The sequence below is a fragment of the Eutrigla gurnardus genome, assembly GCF_963514095.1.
Source record: "Eutrigla gurnardus genome assembly, chromosome: 8".
Taxonomy (NCBI): Eukaryota; Metazoa; Chordata; class Actinopteri; order Perciformes; family Triglidae; genus Eutrigla; species Eutrigla gurnardus.
The window spans coordinates 26,601,902-26,623,202 of record NC_139922.1 but is presented as its reverse complement, the minus strand read 5'-3'; the positions used below and the strand labels follow the sequence as shown (position 1 = coordinate 26,623,202).

Below are 21,301 nucleotides of genomic sequence, written 5' to 3'. Positions count from 1 at the left end.
GTCAAATAGACAAAAGACATGCAGTACTGTCGTCCTGAGCCGGAGTTGGAGGGGAGACGCAGACGGAGGTGGGATGTATTAAGGTACAAATACTCAAGGAGAATTTTCAGGTATCTGTACTTTACTTTATATCTGTACTGTTTACATTTTACCCTTCCTTCATAGGGATACTTTTTACTTTGACCAGTGTTTGTGAACACAAGTATCCGTACTTCTACTGGTGTAGAAGACGTCCGCCCTCTTGACACTTCTTCATACGGACAGATTGAACAAATAAAACCAGATGCCCGGACGTTACGGGGGAACAGGCTTGTGGATCATTAGTGGGAGTGAATGAATAACACTAACTATGCATGGGTAAAAAAAACACAAAAAACAGTTCCGTAATGCTGCATGTCAAAGATTCAATCATCCAAAAACGTGAGGCAAAATAAACTTTTTTTTCCAGAATTTTATTCTTTAAATTATTTTATAAAATCTCATTTACGTTTCAATATATATATATATTTATATTTATTTACTTTTTTCACCGATTAACAATTTTGGCTATTATCCCTTTCCACCCCCATGAACGCCCACAGTTTGATCGTAGTCCATATCCATTCATATAGACATTGTGCAATGATCCTCAGTGCCAAGGTGGGGGGGCGAGGGGGGGATAGAGGGGAGACATGTAGGGTTGGAGGGGGGTTAGAGGTACGGGTCTGGGCCTTGTACAGAGCATGCCGAGGGGGGAGGGGGGGGGGGGGGGCTGCCTAACTACACCACCACTGTTCACATCAGTAAGATAACCACACAGAGAGGTAAAGGGAGTACTGACTTCCACAATGACTTGAGTGTGTCCGGTGAGTTAAACCAATCATGTTCAAATGGCTCAATGTATTCCATGACATGAAATAAAAATAGCTCTTCAGTTTTTACCCCCCCCCCCCACATCAGTAATCTACACCCACTGATGAATTGAAAGTAAGTTATTTTCACCAACAACGAGATTCAAACAGCGCCCACAAACTTAGCAGCAGCCCCGAAGACCGTTTAGCCCTTTGACCTCCGAATGACCCGCTCCAAGTCCAGGTCCGGCCACGGTGACGCGAGCAGGTAAACCATGTCCACTCTTTCTGGGCTTCTTTAAAAAAAGGCCAACATCTACACGAGGCTAAACTTCAGAAAAACCACGAGATTTCATGTTTACATGAACTGTACAGCCGGGTTCCGTCTTCCCCACTCCGACAACATATTTGTTCTTCATTTGGCAATTTGATCACTCTTCTAAACTCATGGCTCAACACTTCTGAACGTCCTCTTTGTTGCTGGTATGATTCGCGGTGAACAGAGTTGTGCAACTGAAATATATCTATGATAAATATTTCTTATGTAAAAGAGAGATGAAAACAAAAAAACAGTTGCTCACCTCCCGTGAGGTTACTCCCCAAGTTTAGCTGTCGTCAATGCAAAAACGTCTCTAGAAGCCTCGGCTACGTCCAAACAACAAACACAGCTTTATAGGAGAAGGAATGAATGAAAGCATGAGGTCATCCACTGTAAACAAACATGTCTGCTCAGGCAATATCTGTAAGCAAAACTCTAAATCCTCCTTCAATTCCTGCACATTTCCATTTATCAGGAAACTGCTGTCCACGGTCTGGTCTGTGGTGCGCCCTCTAGAGGAACCACCAGTAAACACATGCAATGCCGGTTGTCAAAAAGAAGTATGTTGGACCCTTTAGACGGCCTGCGTGGTAGTTCATCCACCCTCGTGTGCATGTCTGAATCCCTTCCTCAGCTGCGATACAAGGTCATGCATTTCCTTCACGTAGCCTCACAGAACCACGTTAATGTTTAACCTACAGGCCGGTAAAACGACGTCAATGACAACTTAAAAAGCTACTCCATAAGACAGCTGAATGAGCTTAAGGCATTTGGAGGTTATTGCTAACAGACGTTAAGGCTTTTGGTTGCCGAAACAATCTGTCAAAATAACCCAGACTTGTTTTTTTTGTGTTTTTTTTTAAATATGAAATGTGATTTTAAATTAGCCCTTGGTGACTATCAACTGCTCGCACATGCGGAGAATGAAAGCCTGATCACTGAAGGTAGATTCTACATTTCTGACACAAGTTAGCAGAGTTTACTTTCCCAGCCCTTCAAGTAGATCGATAAATGAGTTTTCAGGAAACGTCCACGGCTAAATGGCAGTTGGCTTGCTTGAGGAAACTCCTGCTAACCGTGTGCACCAGATCACAGGCCTCAGAGAGCGTTCAGGGTCTGAAAACGGGACAAATAAGCAAACAGTGTGCTGTACAGGCAGGCGGACGCAACAACACCAATCCCTGTGATGATATAGTGCAATAGCCGTGTGATTCATTCCACATCTGCAAAGCTGAAATATTAAATGTCACTATGTCAGAAAGACGACTTCATCGGACGTCTCCTTCGTAAAGAAGCTCGTCAGATGTAAGTGGTGCACTTTGTGTGATTCTTAGTGGAGAGAACTTCACTTCGAGGTCAGCCCTGAAGTTAAGCAAAAAGTAACTTATTACACTGTGGTGTTGTAATGAACAGCAACATATACAAGTGGTACACAACGCAATGCAATCCGGCACCACATTTAACTGGCAGGCGGAGCTTCACGATGGTAGTACTTGCTGTAGGGATACTGCGTTGAACTGCTTTATGATTTTACGCATTTTCATGTTTTATGTCCACAGAAACTGGAAAACAGCTACAAGACAGAAAACTTTGCCCCGTGGGGTTCAGAAGTATCATCTATGACCTCTCTAAACCTTTAAAAGCGATTCAATCGGCTGATTGGAAGAGGAGATGGTTTTTCTATTCGCCGGGCTAGTTTGAAACCACAAAAACCAAACTGGGTGTGTAAGCGGACGCCTTTTTGAGGTAGACAGAAACCGTATGGAAGTTTTTCACTTTCACACTGTCTAAAACCAAATCAGTCGGCTCACACGCTGTCAAAACAACCAAAATCAGGTGGCGTGTGGCCCCCGGGGGCGGCACTTCCTGCGACTCCACCGGAGACTGACAGGAAGTGACTGATCGGGTCGGGGGGGCCACCGCGGACCACGGCGGTCTTAAGGAGTGTAATGAAAGGGAATGGAACGGACACAACTAAACAAGCAATTCATTAGAAATAAGTCAACGCCGCGCGTCGTCAATGTCTCACATCAACAGCAGCATTTAAACCTCAGTCACATGATCAGAAGCAAATCAGGGAGGGGAGGGGGGTTCATTTACAAGGCAGAATCTTTTAAATAGAATATATGGCATCTGACCATTGGCTCAATGTGTCCCTTTGAGATATCTCCCACCCCACAGACAGAAGTTCATAACCCCAAAAAATCTCAATGCCAGACCTCATGCCCATTTAACAGTCTCACATTGTTCTAGAGAATAGAGATTAAAAATATATACTATTGACTTATTGACTTCCAGTGTATGTTTTCTCTGTTTTTCTCTATTATTTTTCAAGTTTAAAAAGATCTCCTGTGTCACAATGCAAGCTCAGAGGTCTTTTATATACACACGCGCACGCACACACACTCTCTCACACACACATATATACTGTATTTATATATATATATTATATATATAGAGGAATTTTTAGCTGAGAAGTTAGGCAAAGTATACATGTTCATTTGGACAGAATTCATTCAAAATGAGAAGGAATTAAACTCCCTTTTCTCCAGTTTTCCCTTTTGAGGAGGACAAAAATGTGAGGAATTGGGGGAAGCGCTACAACATCACATGACTACTCAAGAGCAGGTAGCTAAAAGGAAGAAGAAAGATTAAAAAAAGGCCTGAACTTGTACAAGGCAGAGAGATGGGCAGACGATATGGCTCTCTGTGTGCATTCCAGGGCCCGACGGTCAGCAAAATGTACAACGTTCAAGAGAGGGGGAGAGAGCAAAACGACGGGGAAGATAGTGGATGAGTTGTTCAAACAGAGCTGAAGCATTAGTGCCAGGCTGAAGGGGAGAACAAATATTCAGTCTGCCTGATTCATCGGTACACCAGGTGAGATATGGTGCCAGACTTGTAGTTGAGCTGATGGTTGGGCACAAAGCTGTGCTGGGGATTCTTCCGCGTGCAAATATCCTTCGCGTACAAGCCCATGCACGAGTCACATGACACCTTGGAGCAGTTCACACAGGTGTGCGACGCCCCCGGCTTGTTGCAAAACCCGCACCGCGAACCCCCCAGGCTCAGCCGCTCGCTGCTGCCTCCCTTTGGCGTCGTCAAGGCAACAGACTTGCTTGCAAACAGCTTCGTGGACATGAGGGGTTTCTCCACCATCTGGGGGTGGGGGTGGGGATGGGAGTGCGAGTGGGTCAGCGTGAGGGGGTGCGGGTGGAGATGGGGGTGGGAGTGAGCGTTGGAGTAGACGGAGAGCTTTTCCTTGACGGGAATGTATCCGTCGAGGGGGCGCGGGGATTTGGGGTGGTAGTCCTGGATGCCGCAGCAAGGGGAAGGGTCCACATCATGACAGGCAGGACAGAGGATCATGTCACACCTCTGGCAGGAGGCCATCGAGGAGCAGCCCAGCCCACAGCCCTGACACTTCACACTGCCATGAGCTTTGAGCAGCCACGCATCCCTCACATCCCGAGGCTCTCTGGATGGGGGTCGAGAGGGGGTCTGCCTGCCTCCCGTCCCCACACCCCTCTCTGTGTACAAGTCGATCTCATCCAAAGAGGACAGGTGGTAGGACGTGTAAGCATCGGCAGGGGGAGGCGACTGAATCGGGAAGAAATCCGCCACGGGGCTGTAGGAAGGCGGAGCTGCCACAGAGAAGAGAGACGCCGAGGTGCTGGGCCTGATGATCTCGTCCTTCATGTCCTCCTCCGTGTCCACAAACAGAGGCTCCTTCCTCAGACTCAGCGAGGCCTTCAGGACAGGCTTGCTGACGGCCGCGTGCCAGTGACCGGCCCCGTCGGTGACGTCCACAGACTTGGATGGTCGGCTTCCTCGCCTCAGGTGGTGGCCGTGAGGCCTCTCTATATCCAGCGGCCGCACGGACAGCCGAGCCATATCCGCCCCGAGGCTGTCGCGCCGGCGGAGCGCCTCAGCGCAGCCGGCGGCGTCATCCCTGCAGCCTCTGCGGAGCTCCAGGGCCTCCAGCTCCGAGGCCGAACCTCGGGCCAGAGCCACGACCTCGCCCAGAAGACGACACTCTGCCTGGGCCAGGAAGAGCTCAAACGCCAACTGCCGGAGATGAGTTGTGCCCCCCGGATGCTCCTGCAAATGGAACTGCGAATTGTGGTCACAGGCGTAGCCGATGGTGCGCAGGAGAGTTCGGAGTTCAGCGTCAGGAATGGCAGACTGCAGATGGTACACGTACGGGCCAGTGAAGGTCTGAAAGAGAATTAATTAGCATTAAAGGCAGCCAGTTCAAACAGCTGCTCTCCAATATCATATACATCAACATATCGGTTAGTTTTGGCTTCTGTTTAAGCAAAATTACATTTTAAAGAGATTAAGATTATTTGATTGTTCTTTACTAAAAAAGATATTCAGTAATAAAACATTTCTTAATAAAATGTACAGCGATTCCAGTATGTTTCAGTGCTGTATCGTTTTGATTTTCAGGTCGGTTCAGAGATTTTCATAAAGACTTGGAATAAAAGGCTTGTTTCTTCATGGAACCTGTAAACGATATTAATGAATACGGTGGGTAGAAACTAGCATCTTGTGAACCTTTGGTGGACCTTTGAAGTGATAATTCACAGTGGTTAACGTAGCATATAGCAGGATATGCCGCTTGCTTTATTCAAAGTAATAACATTGCATTTCCTTTGGCAGTATTTCAGGTATTCAGCTGAATATTCTGTTTGAAACTACAGAGATATGCACTCCGTAGGGGAATATGATATTGGATGCTGATGGCTAATGCCGTTTCAAAACATTTCCATAACAGAGTAATTGTTTTCAGTTTTAATAAGAACCATGCGAGAGACCCCTAAGAACAAACTCCACCCACCTTAATACATCTGAACTCCTTCTTCCAGGGGAAGAGCAGGAGGTTGGTGCATATGGTTTCCAGTGTGTGGAAGGCTCTCTCCAGACTCTTGATGTTGCCCCCTCTCTGGCAGCGGAGAGAATTCTCCACCATTTCATAGAAACGCACCATCCGGAAGCGTTGCCCCGGGTCGGGCTGGTAGGCCCCGAGCAGGGCTGTCGCTGTGGAGAGCAGCGCCTCGCTGTCCTTGTGCCTGCCCCTGTCCCTCGCCGGTGCAGTTCCTGTCCCTGCGTATTCCCCTCCGTCCTCCAGACGCCTCTCCAGGGCCGTCACATACCTCCGAAACAGGTCCTCTTTTAACTTGGCATCCATTATGGGCAGCGGACTACGAGTCGGCCGTTACACGTTTCTGACAGAGCCTCACCCCTTTTAGCACACTCTGCACCAGGACGCCACATTCAAGCACCATGTTTGGTCACCATAACTCACTGTAAACCCTGGCACACACACACTCAACGTCAGTGGAGAGGTGTGACAGGAATGAGAATTGTTTGGAGGGTTTTTTCAGCCACACATCCGGATGTCGTTGTCCGGTGCTCTCAGTTGGCGTGGCGAGGCTGCAGCCCGTAGGGACGCCTTCTTACGGGCATCTCCGGCGTTGGCTCAGAGCCCGACTTGTTTCCCAGACAAACAGGCCTGTGTCGTGCACGATGAGGTCCGGGGGAGCTTCGGGCTTCACGCTCCCGTCAACGCAGAGTTGAATCCCAATCCTTGGGTTTCGGCACAAGATCATACATCACGAAGCCACACACACTTGTGACCGTTGCGATTCTTCCGAGAAGTCTTCCAGCTGTAAAAGACGCAGGAAATTATGAAATTAGAACTCTCTCAATTCCATCCATCCATCGTTTACTGCTTATCCTGCATTCAGGGTCGCCGGGGACTTGAGCTGATCCCAGCTGACATTGGGCAAAGGCAGGGTTCACCTGGACAGGTAACCAGTCTATCACAGGGCCGACATGTAGAGACAGACAGGTAACCAGTCTATCACAGGGCCGACATGTAGAGACAGACAGGTAACCAGTCTATCACAGGGCCGACATGTAGAGACAGACAGGTAACCAGTCTATCACAGGGCCGACATGTAGAGACAGACAGGTAACCAGTCTATCACAGGGCCGACATGTAGAGACAGACAGGTAACCAGTCTATCACAGGGCCGACATGTAGAGACAGACAGGTAACCAGTCTATCACAGGGCTAACATGTAGAGACAGACAGGTAACCAGTCTATCACAGGGAGACATGTAGAGACAGACAGGTAACCAGTCTATCACAGGGAGACATGTAGAGACAGACAGATAACCAGTCTATCACAGGGCCGACATGTAGAGACAGACAGGTAACCAGTCTATCACAGGGAGACATGTAGAGACAGACAGGTAACCAGTCTATCACAGGGCCGACATGTAGAGACAGACAGGTAACCAGTCTATCACAGGGCCGACATGTAGAGACAGACAGGTAACCAGTCTATCACAGGGAGACATGTAGAGAGAGACAGGTAACCAGTCTATCACAGGGCCGACATGTAGAGACAGACAGGTAACCAGTCTATCACAGGGAGACATGTAGAGACAGACAGGTAACCAGTCTATCACAGGGAGACATGTAGAGACAGACAGGTAACCAGTCTATCACAGGGAGACATGTAGAGACAGACAGCCATTCACACTCACATTCACACCTACAGGCAATTTAGAGTCACCAATGAACCCATCCCCATCCTGCATGTCTTTGGACTGTGGGAGGAAGCCGGAGAACCCGGAGAGAACCCACGCTCACACGGGGAGAACATGCAAACTCCACACAGAAGGAACCCGGACCCTCTCGCTGTGAGGCGATAGCGCTACAGCCCAACTCTCTCAAATCGGACACACAAATAATGAATCAAACCTGAGTCACATTCACTTCTACGGACTCTCTCTGTGTTAATTCAGTCCTAAATGAGAATGTATTTGTAACGACCACGAACAGCAGTGTTCTCTCCTGGCTCACACCGGAGAGTGGGCGTGTTCGTAGGCGTCACTGTTCGGAGAGACCGTGTGTGAGCTGTGATGGCCCGGGTGAGATCGTCCCCTCCTATAGCAGCTAACACGGCTCATCATCACGGTTACTAACAGGAATCACACCGCAGCACATGCAGGGTCAGGGGGGGGGGGGCTCACTGTTGACGGACGTATTGCTTGTGTCTCGCGCGCCTGTTTGCGTCACCGAATACATGTACGGTACAACATGCGCGTGAACCGTGCTAGCGCGCAGCTAGCTCGAATTAAGAGCGCGATACGGACAGAGCGAACATTCAAACGCATTATTATTAATGTATATGTATTATTATTAAATGACAGGAACCACGGAGTGTCTCGGCTCCTCGTCCGCCGGGAAGCTGGCCAGCTCTCCCGCCAGCGACCTCACGCGTTAGCGAGCTAGCGTAGTAGCCAAATCATCCACCGTATGCGTTACCGTTGCGCATCGAGTGCAGCCGAATCCTCCCCGTCACGACCAATGTTGACAGCCCGTACGTTAACTCTTCGTGAATCCCCCCCTCCAGCTGAGCATCGGCTAAGCAGTGAACGCCCATTCCAGCGCAGCTGGCTAGCTAACAATCGCTCCAGCTAGCAGGGCGGTCCATCGCTAGATATAAATCTTTGGCCGTATTAGAGTCAAGTATCGAACCACACGCCCTCATCGGGACTCACGCCTGACCAAGAGTAACCCCGCTTCGGCTAGGAGACCTCGCCGTTCCCTCGAAGCCGCCGCCAGCGCATCTCTTACCTGGAACGAGTGCTAGCCGCGCGGCTAGCTACGCCTCCTCAGCTGTAGGAAATTCCCATCATCACAACGCGCATGCGCCCCCAGTTCTGACAGTTCGTCAGCACCGGGGTCCCACGTGCTGTTTTGCTGCCTTCACGTGGTATGGGAATAATGGGAAATAAGAGATAACGACTGGGAAATTGCAAACGAACGCCTTGAGTGAATTCGTGATTACGAGTTCAGAGGACAGATTCAGTAATAGATGGTGTGTATTATGTATTTTAAACAATGACAAACTATTGCTTTTGTACGTAATTTTGTTTATTTTTACATTTTAAACTTTTTTTTATTATTGGCTGGTTTTAATGGGGTTTTCCTCCAATGCTTTTAATGTTTTATGTAAAGCACGTTGAATTGCCCTGTTGTTGAAAGGTGCTATACAAATAAAATTGCCTTGCCTTGCCTAATTTGAATCTGACATATATGTATATTTAACTTGATACAGACCAGTGCTATTAATTGTTTCTGTCCATAACGATGGACTTATAGTCAGCTAGCCATGCAATGTTATAACATTAGCTGACAGCATTTTTATTTCAATTCGTCCCGACAACAAAGCACTTTGAACGCGACATTCTCGAGAAGTTGGGAAGTCGGATTTTCCGAGTAGCACGTGAAGGCAGCATTTGTGAGGGAAATTGTTTTGTTTTGTTTGTTTGTTTGTTTGTTTTTTTGCACTTTATAGACACAACATGTCGATTTGAAACGTCTACTTGTAACTACGTGTTTGTCCAGCTTGACACTGTTGACATCGCGTGCCGTACGTACGGCGCTAACCCCGCCCTCGCGCTTAAAAAAAAATAACCTGATGACGTCATTACGGGAACGGTTGGTGGTGGCGGCGGCGGAGGGGGGGCGTCTCAGTGAAGAAAAGAAATGGCGATGCTCGGAGGGTTTAGTGCAGCACAGCACAAGAAAAACGTCTCGGACGGGAGCGGCGACGTGTCGGAATTCGTCTGTCCGGTTTGTCTGGAAATCTTCGACAGTCCCGTCACAACACAATGCGGCCATACGTGAGTATTTCGGCCCTTTTTTATGTCGACGTCCCCCCTCAGCAGCACCTCTACCACCAGCAGTGCAAAGCTTCGAGGTAAAGAGAGAAAGAATGGAGGAAGGCTTGTTTTTAAACACGTCGTCCCGCCGGAGCCGCATCACTCCGACCCCCGCTGCCGGGACTCTGTAAAAGGATTGTTGCTCACTTGGATATTTGGTTTGAAAATAGCACAAAAAACAATGCCAGCTTGCTAAATCAGTTTCAGTTTTGTTTACATCAAAGAGGCGGCATCACCTGGGAGTTGTAGTTTAGCTTGCTATTGCTTGGCTTCGTCGGACCACTTTGAAGGACTACAAGTCCCTGCGCTCTCTCGACGTGGGGACTTTCCATCGGATTTACAGGAAGCTCTAGTTAGGAGCTAATGACAGCATCTGTTTCTGTATTAAACCATCTGACTATAAGAAGCAGTGGACAGCCTTTTCTCCTCCTGATACCCAGAAACCAGAAACACCGATCAGTTCGTCTCACCTCGTTCACCCTCCATGTTCTTCTCTCACCAGGTTCTGCCAGAGTTGTTTGCAGGAGTGTTTGCGTCCCCAGAAACCAGTCTGTGCTGTCTGCAGGGCCGGGCTGGGCCACTGGACTCGAGCTATCGAGCTCGAGGCCGTCATCCAATCATCTGTGGCCGCCTGCAAGGGATGTGGGGCGCAGGTTTGTTTTGTGACATACCTTTTAAAAAGCAAACAGGAGGTACTGCATGAAATCTGCTGCTTTGTCATGGATTGGAGTTGATATATGAGACTTTAAGGCCCGGGGGTTCTCGAGTCTGATTTCTATTCAAGGTCAAAGGTCCAGTACGACCATTACTTTTCTTAAACCTGCTTCTAACTTACAGCAATGTACGTTCATGTTAAGGCAGTCTGACACAAAATACATTCAAGCCTAGCGGGGGAAACAATCAGTTGCTTCAACCAACGCAACTCTGAACTTTAAAGCAACATGCATTCAAGAGCTGGAAATATTCAAAACGCCTTCCAAACCAGTGCAAAAGAAATGGCATCGTTGGGTTGGTTGTGAAACCTAAGCAGCTCCAACATTTAACATTAAAGTTTACAGTGTGGTTATTGTAAACTAAATGAGCAACGCGTCTTTGTTTTCATGCCTGGAAAAAACTGATTAACCAAAGTGACCTTAAACGATAACGCAACAAGACGCTGTAATATCAAAACAACGCCCTCAGACAGTCAAAATAACTAATTGATGACTCATAGGAAGATTTTTTCTCACCTCCTGTATTCTGGGGAAAGTGATGGTGTCGTTTAACCTTTCCACGCTGCACAACTCCAACAGTCTCTGTGCAAATCAAACCACTCGTCTTTAAAATGAGTAAACTCTTCTTTTCCTTGCACATCTGGAAAGTGACGTCCTCCCGCGTTGGCCACGTAACGCAGCCTACGCTGACAGGAGACGCCGTGGTCTCACCTCCTCGTGAACTCACGTCAGCTGACCCTAAACCTGCTTCTTGTGAACGGGTGCTTGTTTGCCCACCCTTGAGCTGTCATTGTTGCCACGACAACAGTGTCAAACAGGGAAACAATTACGTTTATTTTCGAGGGCCACGGTCACTGGAACGACTTCTAGATTCTACAAAACTAACAAATCTATTTATTTTTATTTTTCAAAGTAGGAAACGCACTTCATTTCCCTAATACGGGGTGGTGGACTGGGTCCGGATCCAGGACCGGGGTCCGGACTTTGAGAAGCCCTGCTTGAGACATCAGAATCATATCATAACTTCTTGCAGACAAACTCAACTTCAGTCTAAATGTTGACTGCTTTCTGGTCTACGGCGACATGTTGGAGATCGAACCATCGAAACGTGGTTCTGCCCGCCACCTGGACTACTACAGCCAATACTACTACTACTACTGCTAATACTACTACAGCCAATACTACTACTACTAATACTATTACGGCTAATACTACTACCGACACCAAATGCAGATGAACCCAAGAGCCCGGTCTGCTCCTGGTTTCTGCCTACAGTTAAATCTGCTCAGCGGTTTCTCACCACCGTGGCGCTGTAACGCTTCCTCCTGAGTGGTGTTGGGATTTTTTAAATGAATTGGCGTTTTCTTGTCCTGCTGGATGTGGAAAGCGTCCTGAGATGACTTCCGTTGTGATATGACACTATAAATAACATGTAATTGAACTTCAGTCTTTACAGTGGGACGGTAGCAGAGTTGAAAGTGCAAACATTTGACAGCCACCGTGTGGTTTCGGTGCAGCGGTTACAGATGTGTTTTCCCACTCTGCAGGTCGGCCTCTCTCAGATGAGGAGCCACACAGCCGGCTGCTCAAAATACCAGGAATACATTGAGGAGGGAGTGAGGACCACGGCCCAGAGCCAACCTGCCATCATCAGGTGAAATAGAGGGCAAAAACCTCATTCAATACCACCTGCATAACAAACACTCCATGCTTTACAGTATAGTGAGCAGCAGAGAGATCACTGAGAGGCGTGTTGTTGCATAACCATCTATCAAATACACAGCGTTGGGTTATATAAGTGAATACCTTTTAAAAGGAGAAATATTACCGCTCTATTGAATCCAATAGATCTCCTAATGTTGATCTCACCAGCATCACCGCTGATCCTGAACACGTCACAACCCAACACGAGCCTCTGTCAGCGTTTAACTCATCCATGTGACGTTGAGTAGGTTATCGCTCACATCCCTTCTTCATTACGGGGAGAAGATGAGGAAGTAGTAATAAACGGTGTCATCCCTTAGTGCTGCAGAGATGACGCATCGCCCGGCTCACCTCCACATAAAGCCATGGGGGATTGTTCTTTTAGATTTTGGATTGTTGCAGAAAATAAGCTCCGTGGGGAAAACAAATATGATATTTAATGTTGAGCTGGAATCAAAAATGCACGTTTAACCCGTTCACCGGCTCAACAATATGCCCAAAAAACATGTCGAAAAAATGAACAACGAATAACAGCCTGACAACCATCCATCAATGAATCTGCAACGTTTATCTTTTCACTGATCAGTTCACGCTTCCCGTGCTGTTTCACTGTGAAGTATGTAACGTACAGAAGATGATGCTCTTTCAGCCCGGCGGGAAACATTTTGAAGGAGTTATGATTTGTGAAGTAGAAGTAGACTAACGTTCGGCTGGAAATGAACCGCAGCGCTGTCACATGAGTGAGTATAAACACGACGGGGCTGTGGAGGAAGACGGGTCGGCGTTTAATTGTCTCATTCCGCCGCTTGTTTACAACCGCTAGACGCCTCAAAGGGAACCAGTCAATCCTAACTTCCTGGCCTGCAAGCATACGTCACCCATGCAGCGCTCTAAAGGGAAACCATGGACTGCTCCTAAAAAAACACCTTTAAATCCAGGATACACAACTAATCTAGTAGCTCAGATCCCAGAGGACGTCTTCATCAACGATACTTGGGGAGACGCTGGTCTCGGCAGTGGAGTGTAACGAGTTTCTGTCTCTCTCCCACAGTCCAGTACCGAATCGCTTCACCTTCACCTGCCCGTACTGCAACTGCCAGAACCTGGACCAGGACGGCCTGGTCGAACACTGCACTTCCCAGCACTCCCGCGATGCACGACAAGTGGTAGGAAGTCCACCTCACCCACAACCTACACTGGCTTCTTTAAATTCCTGTCGTCCTCCACCGTCTCACGGAGCGAACGCACCCTTCTTTAAGGGGTCACGAAAACAAACGTTCCCTCTCCGGCAGAAACGGGAACAATCACACCACGGTTTCATATCGGCATCTTTTGGAAGCAACGGCATCAGAACACAGAGAAAAAAAGCTGCTGTGCTTCTTTTCATTCTTTTTCCCTAAATGTTCACTGGTGTTTATGAGCTTCTTGTCTGTATCAACTGCAACACTTTCCCAGAATGAAATCAAGCGCTTCCTTAACTAGCAGGTCCAGATGTTCTGATACTTGTTTTACTAAAAAAAAGGTGAAGCCAGTAAAATGATTCACTCCTGATTTACTGATATTTACTGAAGAAAGAAAAGATCTGTCGGCTGTGATTGGCTGTTCCTCGTCACATGACATGCGGTTGAACTCTTCATATCTCTGAGTGCAGCTGTCGCGCCCTTAAAAGTAGATGCTTTCGCTTTTGAGGGCTTTTCACACGACGGAGGATTAGAGACCGAAACCCTTTTTAGATCACATCCGTATTGTGCATCTATTTAACAATATATGCATAAAGAATTACAAAAAATATAATTTGTTTCTTCTTATAAAATATGACGCATGCTTACATCGAGTACAGACTCTTTCTAAAGGGCGGGATGGCGTGATATCAAAGCTCTCCTTCCTGTGATCACGGTGGATCTCTGGATCTCTCAGGTTAATTATTGCTTTGACTGTGTGTCCATCCAGGTGTGTCCCATCTGTGCCTCGATGCCTTGGGGGGACCCCAACTACAGGAGTGCTGACTTCTTCCAGCACCTGAAGATCAGACACACATTCTCCTACGACACCTTTGTTGTAAGTCCAGGCCCCGAACGCTTTCCCGTCGTGCCGTTCGTTATCGGCGGACTTACAGGTTGTGTTCTTTGCAGGATTACTCCACAGATGAGCACACGATGATCCAGGAGGCTCTACAGCGCTCCCTGATGGACAACTGAAGTGTGAAGAACAATCCACCGGAGGAGCAATCGAGCGCAGTGAAGGGAGGACGGTGATGTGACGTCTTTGGAAGACAAAACCACACTGTAACGTCATTCATCCGTCACCAGGATGGTGGTACTGTATTACTCTGGCTTCATCAGTCTCACGGGGAAGTTGTTATCCTTACTATAGGTTTATTATTCAGAAAATAAATCCTGCAATATGGTTCCAAAAAAGCATATTGTGCTGTCTGATTTAGGAGTGATACTGTGTTTCTGGTGTGATAAGCTCTAATTTCCCCCAGTTGAGTCTGTAGACTTGATAGTTTTGTTGAATATCTACTAAACGATGTTTGTTCAAGCTGTTTGTTCGTTGATGACACGGAGTCACGGAGCCACGGAGCCAAAAACTTCCAAAGTTGTAATTAAACCTCCCTGTCGTCAATACTTGATGTTATAAGAGGGTTCGACCACTAGGTGGCTAACTATTGCCAGCAAACTACAGACTTCACTCAGTGAGGCGTTAACAATAATATATAATAATTATAATCTACACAAGAGCGACTCTGCATGTTGTTTTCTTTTTATTTAGTTTATTAGCAGATGGAAGCTCTGTCTTTTTTATTTTATTTTTTAAATGCCGTTTTCTGGGTGAAGTGTGTGTGTGTGAGAGAGAGAGTGTATGTTTCTGTTCTGTTCTCAGAGATCTACTGGAAAGAATAAATCATAAGAGGGTCAAACAAAGCCAGAGCTTGGCTGTTTGCTTTGTTGTAATGTTTCTCCCTGACGTCTTTGTGCCTGCTGGTAGATCTTGATTTCTGACTTCCAAAACTTCAAATAGGGCTAACCGTTCATCCAGTGAACCAAAAGATGCAAGCAGCAGACCGTCATGGTGTCCCAACGGTCACTTCTGTGAGGGTTTTGATTTGCACGTCTGTGGCCAGAGGGGGGCAGTAGAGCGCCGCCGTCCTCTGGGCCGTTCACCAGCCTTCGTGGCTCTGTTGCAAGACATAATTCAACACAGATTTCACTCTATAAATGCTCTTTACTTAATGTGTTGTTCTCCAGCTTAGGTTTTATATGCAGCGTACAAAACAAATGTCACAGAGCCTTCAAGGTTTCAGTGGGACACATTTGTTATAGTGAGCATAACCCTAAGTTTTTAGACCGTTCACGATGTGACACGGCTTTTAGAAGAAATGTAACTTACTGTAGTGTGTTGGGTTTTCCCCCTTCTTGCTTCATCACAAAAAAAAAAAATCCCACATTTGTTTCGCTGGCTTTCATTAGTTCTTAACATCACTGCCAACAGTTCTGGAAAAATAAACAAAAACAATTATTAGTTGTGTCCAAATCTGCAGCATGTGAAGAGACGAGAAAGTTCAGTTTGCTCTGTTGTTTTTTTAGTGTTTTCTTCTTAAATGTGGATTGTATCTATTATTTTTACATCAGTGTTGTTGTCCAATGACTTGTAATTGTCACGAAAATCAGCCGTATACAAAACCTTCACACACTTTCATTGTTTGAAATAAAACACCAACGTCCCGTAGCTCCAGAGCACAACCTGAATGCCTTTCCACGTCGCTGTGCCGCCACTTAGATGTTCGGTTTTCCTCCGCGGTGAAACGCTGTAATCCTTCTGTATGTTTCTCATGTATGATGCTGTTATGTTTTGGGTTTTTTTCTTTCTCAACATATCTTTCATTCTGTGTTGTCAGCCTCACTGTTAGGGGTCTAAATCCTGATAAATTAAAGCTCTTTAATTATTTAAACCCTGGCCCCAGAAATCAGGCGCGGTGATTTATACCTGTGTGTGTGTGTGTGTGTGTGTGTGTGTGTGTGTGTGTGAGAGACGTGTGGGGGGAAGAAACAACACTGGCTGCTTTGATGGATGATCGTGTGTGTGTGTGTGTGTGTGTGTGTGTGTGTGTGTGTGTGTGCAGTTAAAAGGGAGGTAATGTGCAGGATGGATTTGCTCACTTGTCATAATAATCCTGCAGAAGGTGTGTAAAAACGAAGCGCTGCTCACCTTTTGTTCTCGTGCTGAGAGACGGCGGTGATGTTGCGTTGTGTTTTTGCACGTTCTCGTATCGGAGCCAAGTTTCTGATGAAACTCGGGCCCTTCGGTGTACATTGTCCACAGGGAGAGAAAAGCCTCTCATCTCTCTTTCCTTTGTGTGTAATTACTGTAGCTAAATGATATTACTGTTTCTCACCTAGCTCTACGGAGAATCTCACCACCAAACTTCTTGATGTAGCCCCCCCTCCCTTTCTTCTCCTTAGTTCCCCCTCCCCGTCAGGGTTTTTGTTGCTCCTGGCAGATAAGAGGGAGACGTTAGCTGTGAGAGAACTAACGAGATACTCCAGTGCTTCTGGGCAGGAAGGAAGTGGAGCTGAAAAACATGGCAGAGAGAAAGTCTTTCTTGTCTGTTTGGTGGCGGAGCTAAAATAAAGGGGGGGGGGACAAGGTGGGGAATAGGAAAAGGAAGAAAGAGAGGAAAAAAGGGAAGAGAAGTGAACACATTGAATAAAAATTTCATAAAGTTCAGCGTGTGGTTTCTTTGATGCGAGCGATAGATGTGCAGTCTGCAGGCTCTGTGGAGGCAGCAATTAATGGTACATGAGCCCGGGGCGTGGAGGACGCCGGCTCGGTTTAGAAGTGTGTCGCACCATCACTCCACCCGAGACAACCCTGCACCCGCCTTTTGTTTCCTTCCTGGGAACCTCCTGGAAGCCTCGGCCGCCGTCTGCACGGGACAACTCGCCGAGACACAAAACCAGAAGTTCAGTCTGTCGGAGCGGTTCAAGTTGCACCCTAAAAGCTCCTGTCAACAAGAGTCTGTGCATTTAAAAAGCCATCATCCAGGGAAGCTGGGCTGACTCGAAGGGCCCTGATAGAGCTGCAGCTTCATTCACAGGAAGTCAAACAAATACTTCCTTCCTGTCCTGATCTGTAGGCGACCTGTAGTTTTATCCAACACATTGAGAAATGTATTAATTTTGGAAAGTTATATTTATTGTTATCAACCACACAAGATGTTTGTTTACAGATTCATTGCACTACATGAGACCTCTGTTTTTTTTTTAGTTGATCTAGCGATAAAATCTGCTTTTTCTACGATACGTTTGTTGTCAAAACCCAAGACCCAATCAGGTCTTTGATCAGGCGATCAGCGATGCCCACGTGTCGGACACAACTCTACCCAGCATGCACTGCTGTCCTGATAGCTGTCAGTATGCCAAAAACACCAAGATGTCCTCATGCATCCAGTCGTGTTTTACAGTATGCAAGCCAGCACGCATTTCTGTATGAGCAAGAGGGTCAAAGTTCAGCAATGTTATGGGCCGGTGGTGCAGTGGTTAAGGCAGCCGCCCATGTACAGAGGCTTAACGTCCTCGATGCTGTGATCCAGGGTCGATTCCAGCCCGGGACGACCACCCCCAATTTCCTCTCTATAATAAAAAGGCTTGACAGGCTCTCCGGCTGAAAAAATAATAAAGTTCAGCGATGTTATTACAGAGCAGTAGTATGCATACTGCAAAAGGACATACTTTGTAAGAGCAGCTGCAGTATGTAGTAAAAGTAAAAAAGAAAATACCATCTCCTTCTGGAGTCTTGGTTTTGGAGCCGGTTTAAAAGATGCTTTTCTTCCCGGTTAAAGAAGATAACGCATCACATTCTGCCTCAATGTTTGGACAGAAACAAAGAAGTGTATTAGATTGAGTCAGGAATCCAGACTCCCATCATCCCTCGGTGCGGAAGAATAAAAAGTGTGTCTGAATTCAGAAAAGGATGACAAGAGATAGGAAGTCCTCAAATGCCTGGAAAGTGCTCCCTCTCCCTCCCTCTCTGGTTTTTGCTGAGCCAGGTATCTGATGAGGTGTGGGCCGCCGCGTGAGAGAGGAGCGCTGGGAGTTTGTTCACCGTGAAATTCCTCAAAGTCAGGAGAAACAGGAAGAGCGGGAATCCTGCCGCCCGGCGCCGCGGCATCGGGCTGGTCGCCCCTCCATGTTTGAACACAAAGTGCCGCTGGGCTTCCCCGACATCAATACTGGGTCTACACCAACTCCTCTTCCGCTTTTAAACTCTTAACAACCGACCCCCTGCTACACACACACACACACACACACTCTTCTTGTGTTGCTATAGCCCAAAAGCAACGAGACTTAACTTTGATTTAATAATGCCTGCAACCAGCTTGGCCCTGCATCAGCTAAGTGAAACGTGTGTGTGTGTGTGTGTGTGTGTGTGTGTGTGTGTGCCCTTTAAAGCCTGGCACCATCATGCCAGAGGTACTGCAGTCTGGTTCCACTGTCCCTAAAAGTCTACTTTGTTGCATTAAATCAAACGTATGATTATTTGCTGGGTTCTGCGTGGATCCTGCCGAGCAGCGAGACCCCCTGAACCTGCAACAACAAACCAAAAAACTCCTGACGCCACTTTTAGGAGTCCCGCTAAAAGCTTGGAAAGTTCTCAGAATCCCTGTTTCTGCAGAAATCTTCTCCTGGAAGTGAAATGAATATGAAACACACCGGCCCAACTATCAGGAGGATTGCTAATCATCGCTTCCTCATTTATTTATTTATTTGAAATCCGCACAGCCACTGTACCAATATTTGAAAGTTAAGCCCTCTGAGGTGTAGATGTGTCCCCAGTGTGTGTGTGTGTGTGTGTGTGTGTGTGTTACAATGGAGAAGCCGGCCAAGTGATGTGAATGGATCTACCCCCCCCCCCCCCCCCCCCCGTAGACCAGCTAAGACGTGTGTGTGGAAGAGAGCGAGGCCCAAGGCTATTATTCTCCCATTAATTTTTCCATTTGAAATCAAACCTCAGCGGGCGTTCATGAGGGAGTCGGGGGTAGGGGAGCGGAGGGGAGGGGGGGGGGGGGGGGGGGGTAACCTTATCATGGTGGGGGGGGGGCAAATGTTGGTTGTAGCAACGCTAACGTCCAATAGGGGAGGCACTTTCACTTTCAAAGGAATCCTCATTCCAGTCTCTCCTTGACTTCCTTAGTCTTCCTGGTCCAGCTTGCCCCCCGCCCCCCCCCCCCTTCCATATCATGTGCTTATAGTTTGTTGAGGGTTCTCCTAAGAACCTCCTCCTATGGGAAGGCCACTTGAATCACCTTCACTTTAAGTTCTTTGAACTGAATATTCCAGTAACCTCGTCATGTGAAAAAGGGTTCTCACCTCAAATTAAGTGTTTTAAATGTTTGTGGACATGAAACTGCTCACAGCAAACATGTGTATTATCTTAAGGAACCAACTTATGATTTCCAGAAAGACACATTGCTGTTGATTTTTCCAAATGTATGTCTTCGGTGCTTTGAGCACCATTTAGTCCGGTTATATTGGAGAGAAGGCCGTGATCTCCACAACAAGGCAACTATCTAGACTGATAAACGGAGCTACAGGTGGGAGGAAAACATGTATTTTTGATTTTGGCTTTAAGAGACAACTCGCCTTTTAATGGAATGACGGTGTAATAAGGCCGTTGCAGATTAAAAAAAAAATATGGAGCTGGTGGCGGGGTGATTTTTCAAGATTTATTTTTAGATAAAAGTTATAATTTTATGAAGAAAAAACGTGGATGTTTAAAGTGGCAATTTTAATATAATTTAAGAAAATATATAATTTGGATTTTGGAGAAAAATGTCCCTTTAAGAGACTGTTTTAATCTTTTAATGGGATTTGTATGATGCATATAATAATAGTAATTATGGAGCCAGGGGAGGGGTGACATTCTGAGTTCACAAAAAAATAAATATGTTTTTGATTTTTCAAACCTTTCAAACCTAGTTTTATGTGTTCAGTCCATTAAATGTTCTCCGTTTACCGCCTGTTCCACTGCTATCAAAACTTACACACACAGAACCATCCTGCAACTTCACAACAACAGACCTGTTAACCTTCGTCACCCACGCAAACACTCACCTCGTCTCCCTCACGCTTCCTCCTCCTTCACTTCCAATCACCACTCTCCGGCCTGCTTTTCTTTGAAAAGCGCCGGCGCTTGCTAATCTGTCAATCAGACGTTGTCCTGTTGTGGCGGTGACGGGGGTCCGTGGCGGTGGGCCTGCACCTCCAGCGGCTCGCGGCTCGATGATTAACCAGGCAGGTAGTGAGTTAAAGTGCTGACAGCAGGAACACACTGACAGCTGATTTGGAAGACAATGGTCCAGCTCCCTCTACTTAACTTGTCACGGCAGTCAAAGCACCTTTCTCCATTAACTTGTGACACATCTGGAAAGATGGAGGGAAACACACTTTCCTGCAGCACGCACACACACACACACACACACACACACACACAGACACACACACACGTTTTGCATTCACGCAGGCACTAATAAATAGAAACATGCAAACAGATCTGTTCTGGAAGACGAACAAAAGCTCATCGTCGACCAGTTTTCATGAAGTGCATGAAATAATAACTCAGGGTTTCATTGGAGGTCCATCCCGGCCGGATGATGCATTATTGATGCCCTGCGAGGAGCCGCTGGGATGTGCGGTGCTGCTGTGACTGGAGACGGCGAGGGCCGCTCAGCGCCACGGACCCGACTTCGTTCCAACAGTCCAACACTTCCCAATTATTAACCGGCCCTGCAGCGGGACCATTCACATTCGAAGCGTCTACCTCCCTCCACTTCCTGTGCTTTGTGTCTTCTGTCTTTACAGGAGGGAACGGACGACGCAGGCAGATCTGTCAATCAAGCAGCCCCCCCCCCCCCACACCGGTGGCTGCCCATAGACACCCACCCATACACCTCCGTCGGCTCCGTCCCTCCTCAGCTCAATGAGTAA

At 47.1% G+C, this 21,301-nt stretch overlaps 2 protein-coding genes across 3 annotated transcripts; one reads left to right on the top strand and one right to left on the bottom strand.

Annotated features, from left to right (window-relative positions):
• Window positions 1-367: 367 nt before the first annotated feature.
• spata2 (spermatogenesis associated 2) lies at window positions 368-10,386 on the bottom strand. 2 transcript variants are annotated; one of them, XM_084014465.1, is made up of 3 exons: window positions 10,368-10,386; window positions 5,993-6,821; window positions 368-5,367 (listed from the first exon to the last, which is right to left on the bottom strand). In XM_084014465.1, the coding sequence occupies exons 2-3, from the start codon at window positions 6,341-6,343 to the stop codon at window positions 4,015-4,017; spliced, it is 1,704 nt and encodes a 567-aa protein (XP_083870591.1). In that variant the 5' UTR covers window positions 6,344-6,821; window positions 10,368-10,386; the 3' UTR covers window positions 368-4,014. The 2 variants fall into 2 exon arrangements, with proteins under 2 accessions (XP_083870591.1, XP_083870590.1); XM_084014464.1 differs by lacking the exon at window positions 10,368-10,386 and adding an exon at window positions 8,807-9,539.
• Window positions 9,676-16,271, top strand: rnf114 (ring finger protein 114). The gene is made up of 6 exons (XM_084014466.1): window positions 9,676-9,858; window positions 10,400-10,550; window positions 12,158-12,264; window positions 13,366-13,480; window positions 14,265-14,372; window positions 14,447-16,271. Exons 1-6 carry the CDS (start codon window positions 9,722-9,724, stop codon window positions 14,510-14,512), a joined length of 684 nt encoding a protein of 227 aa, XP_083870592.1. The 5' UTR covers window positions 9,676-9,721; the 3' UTR covers window positions 14,513-16,271.
• The last annotated feature ends 5,030 nt before the right edge of the window (window positions 16,272-21,301 follow it).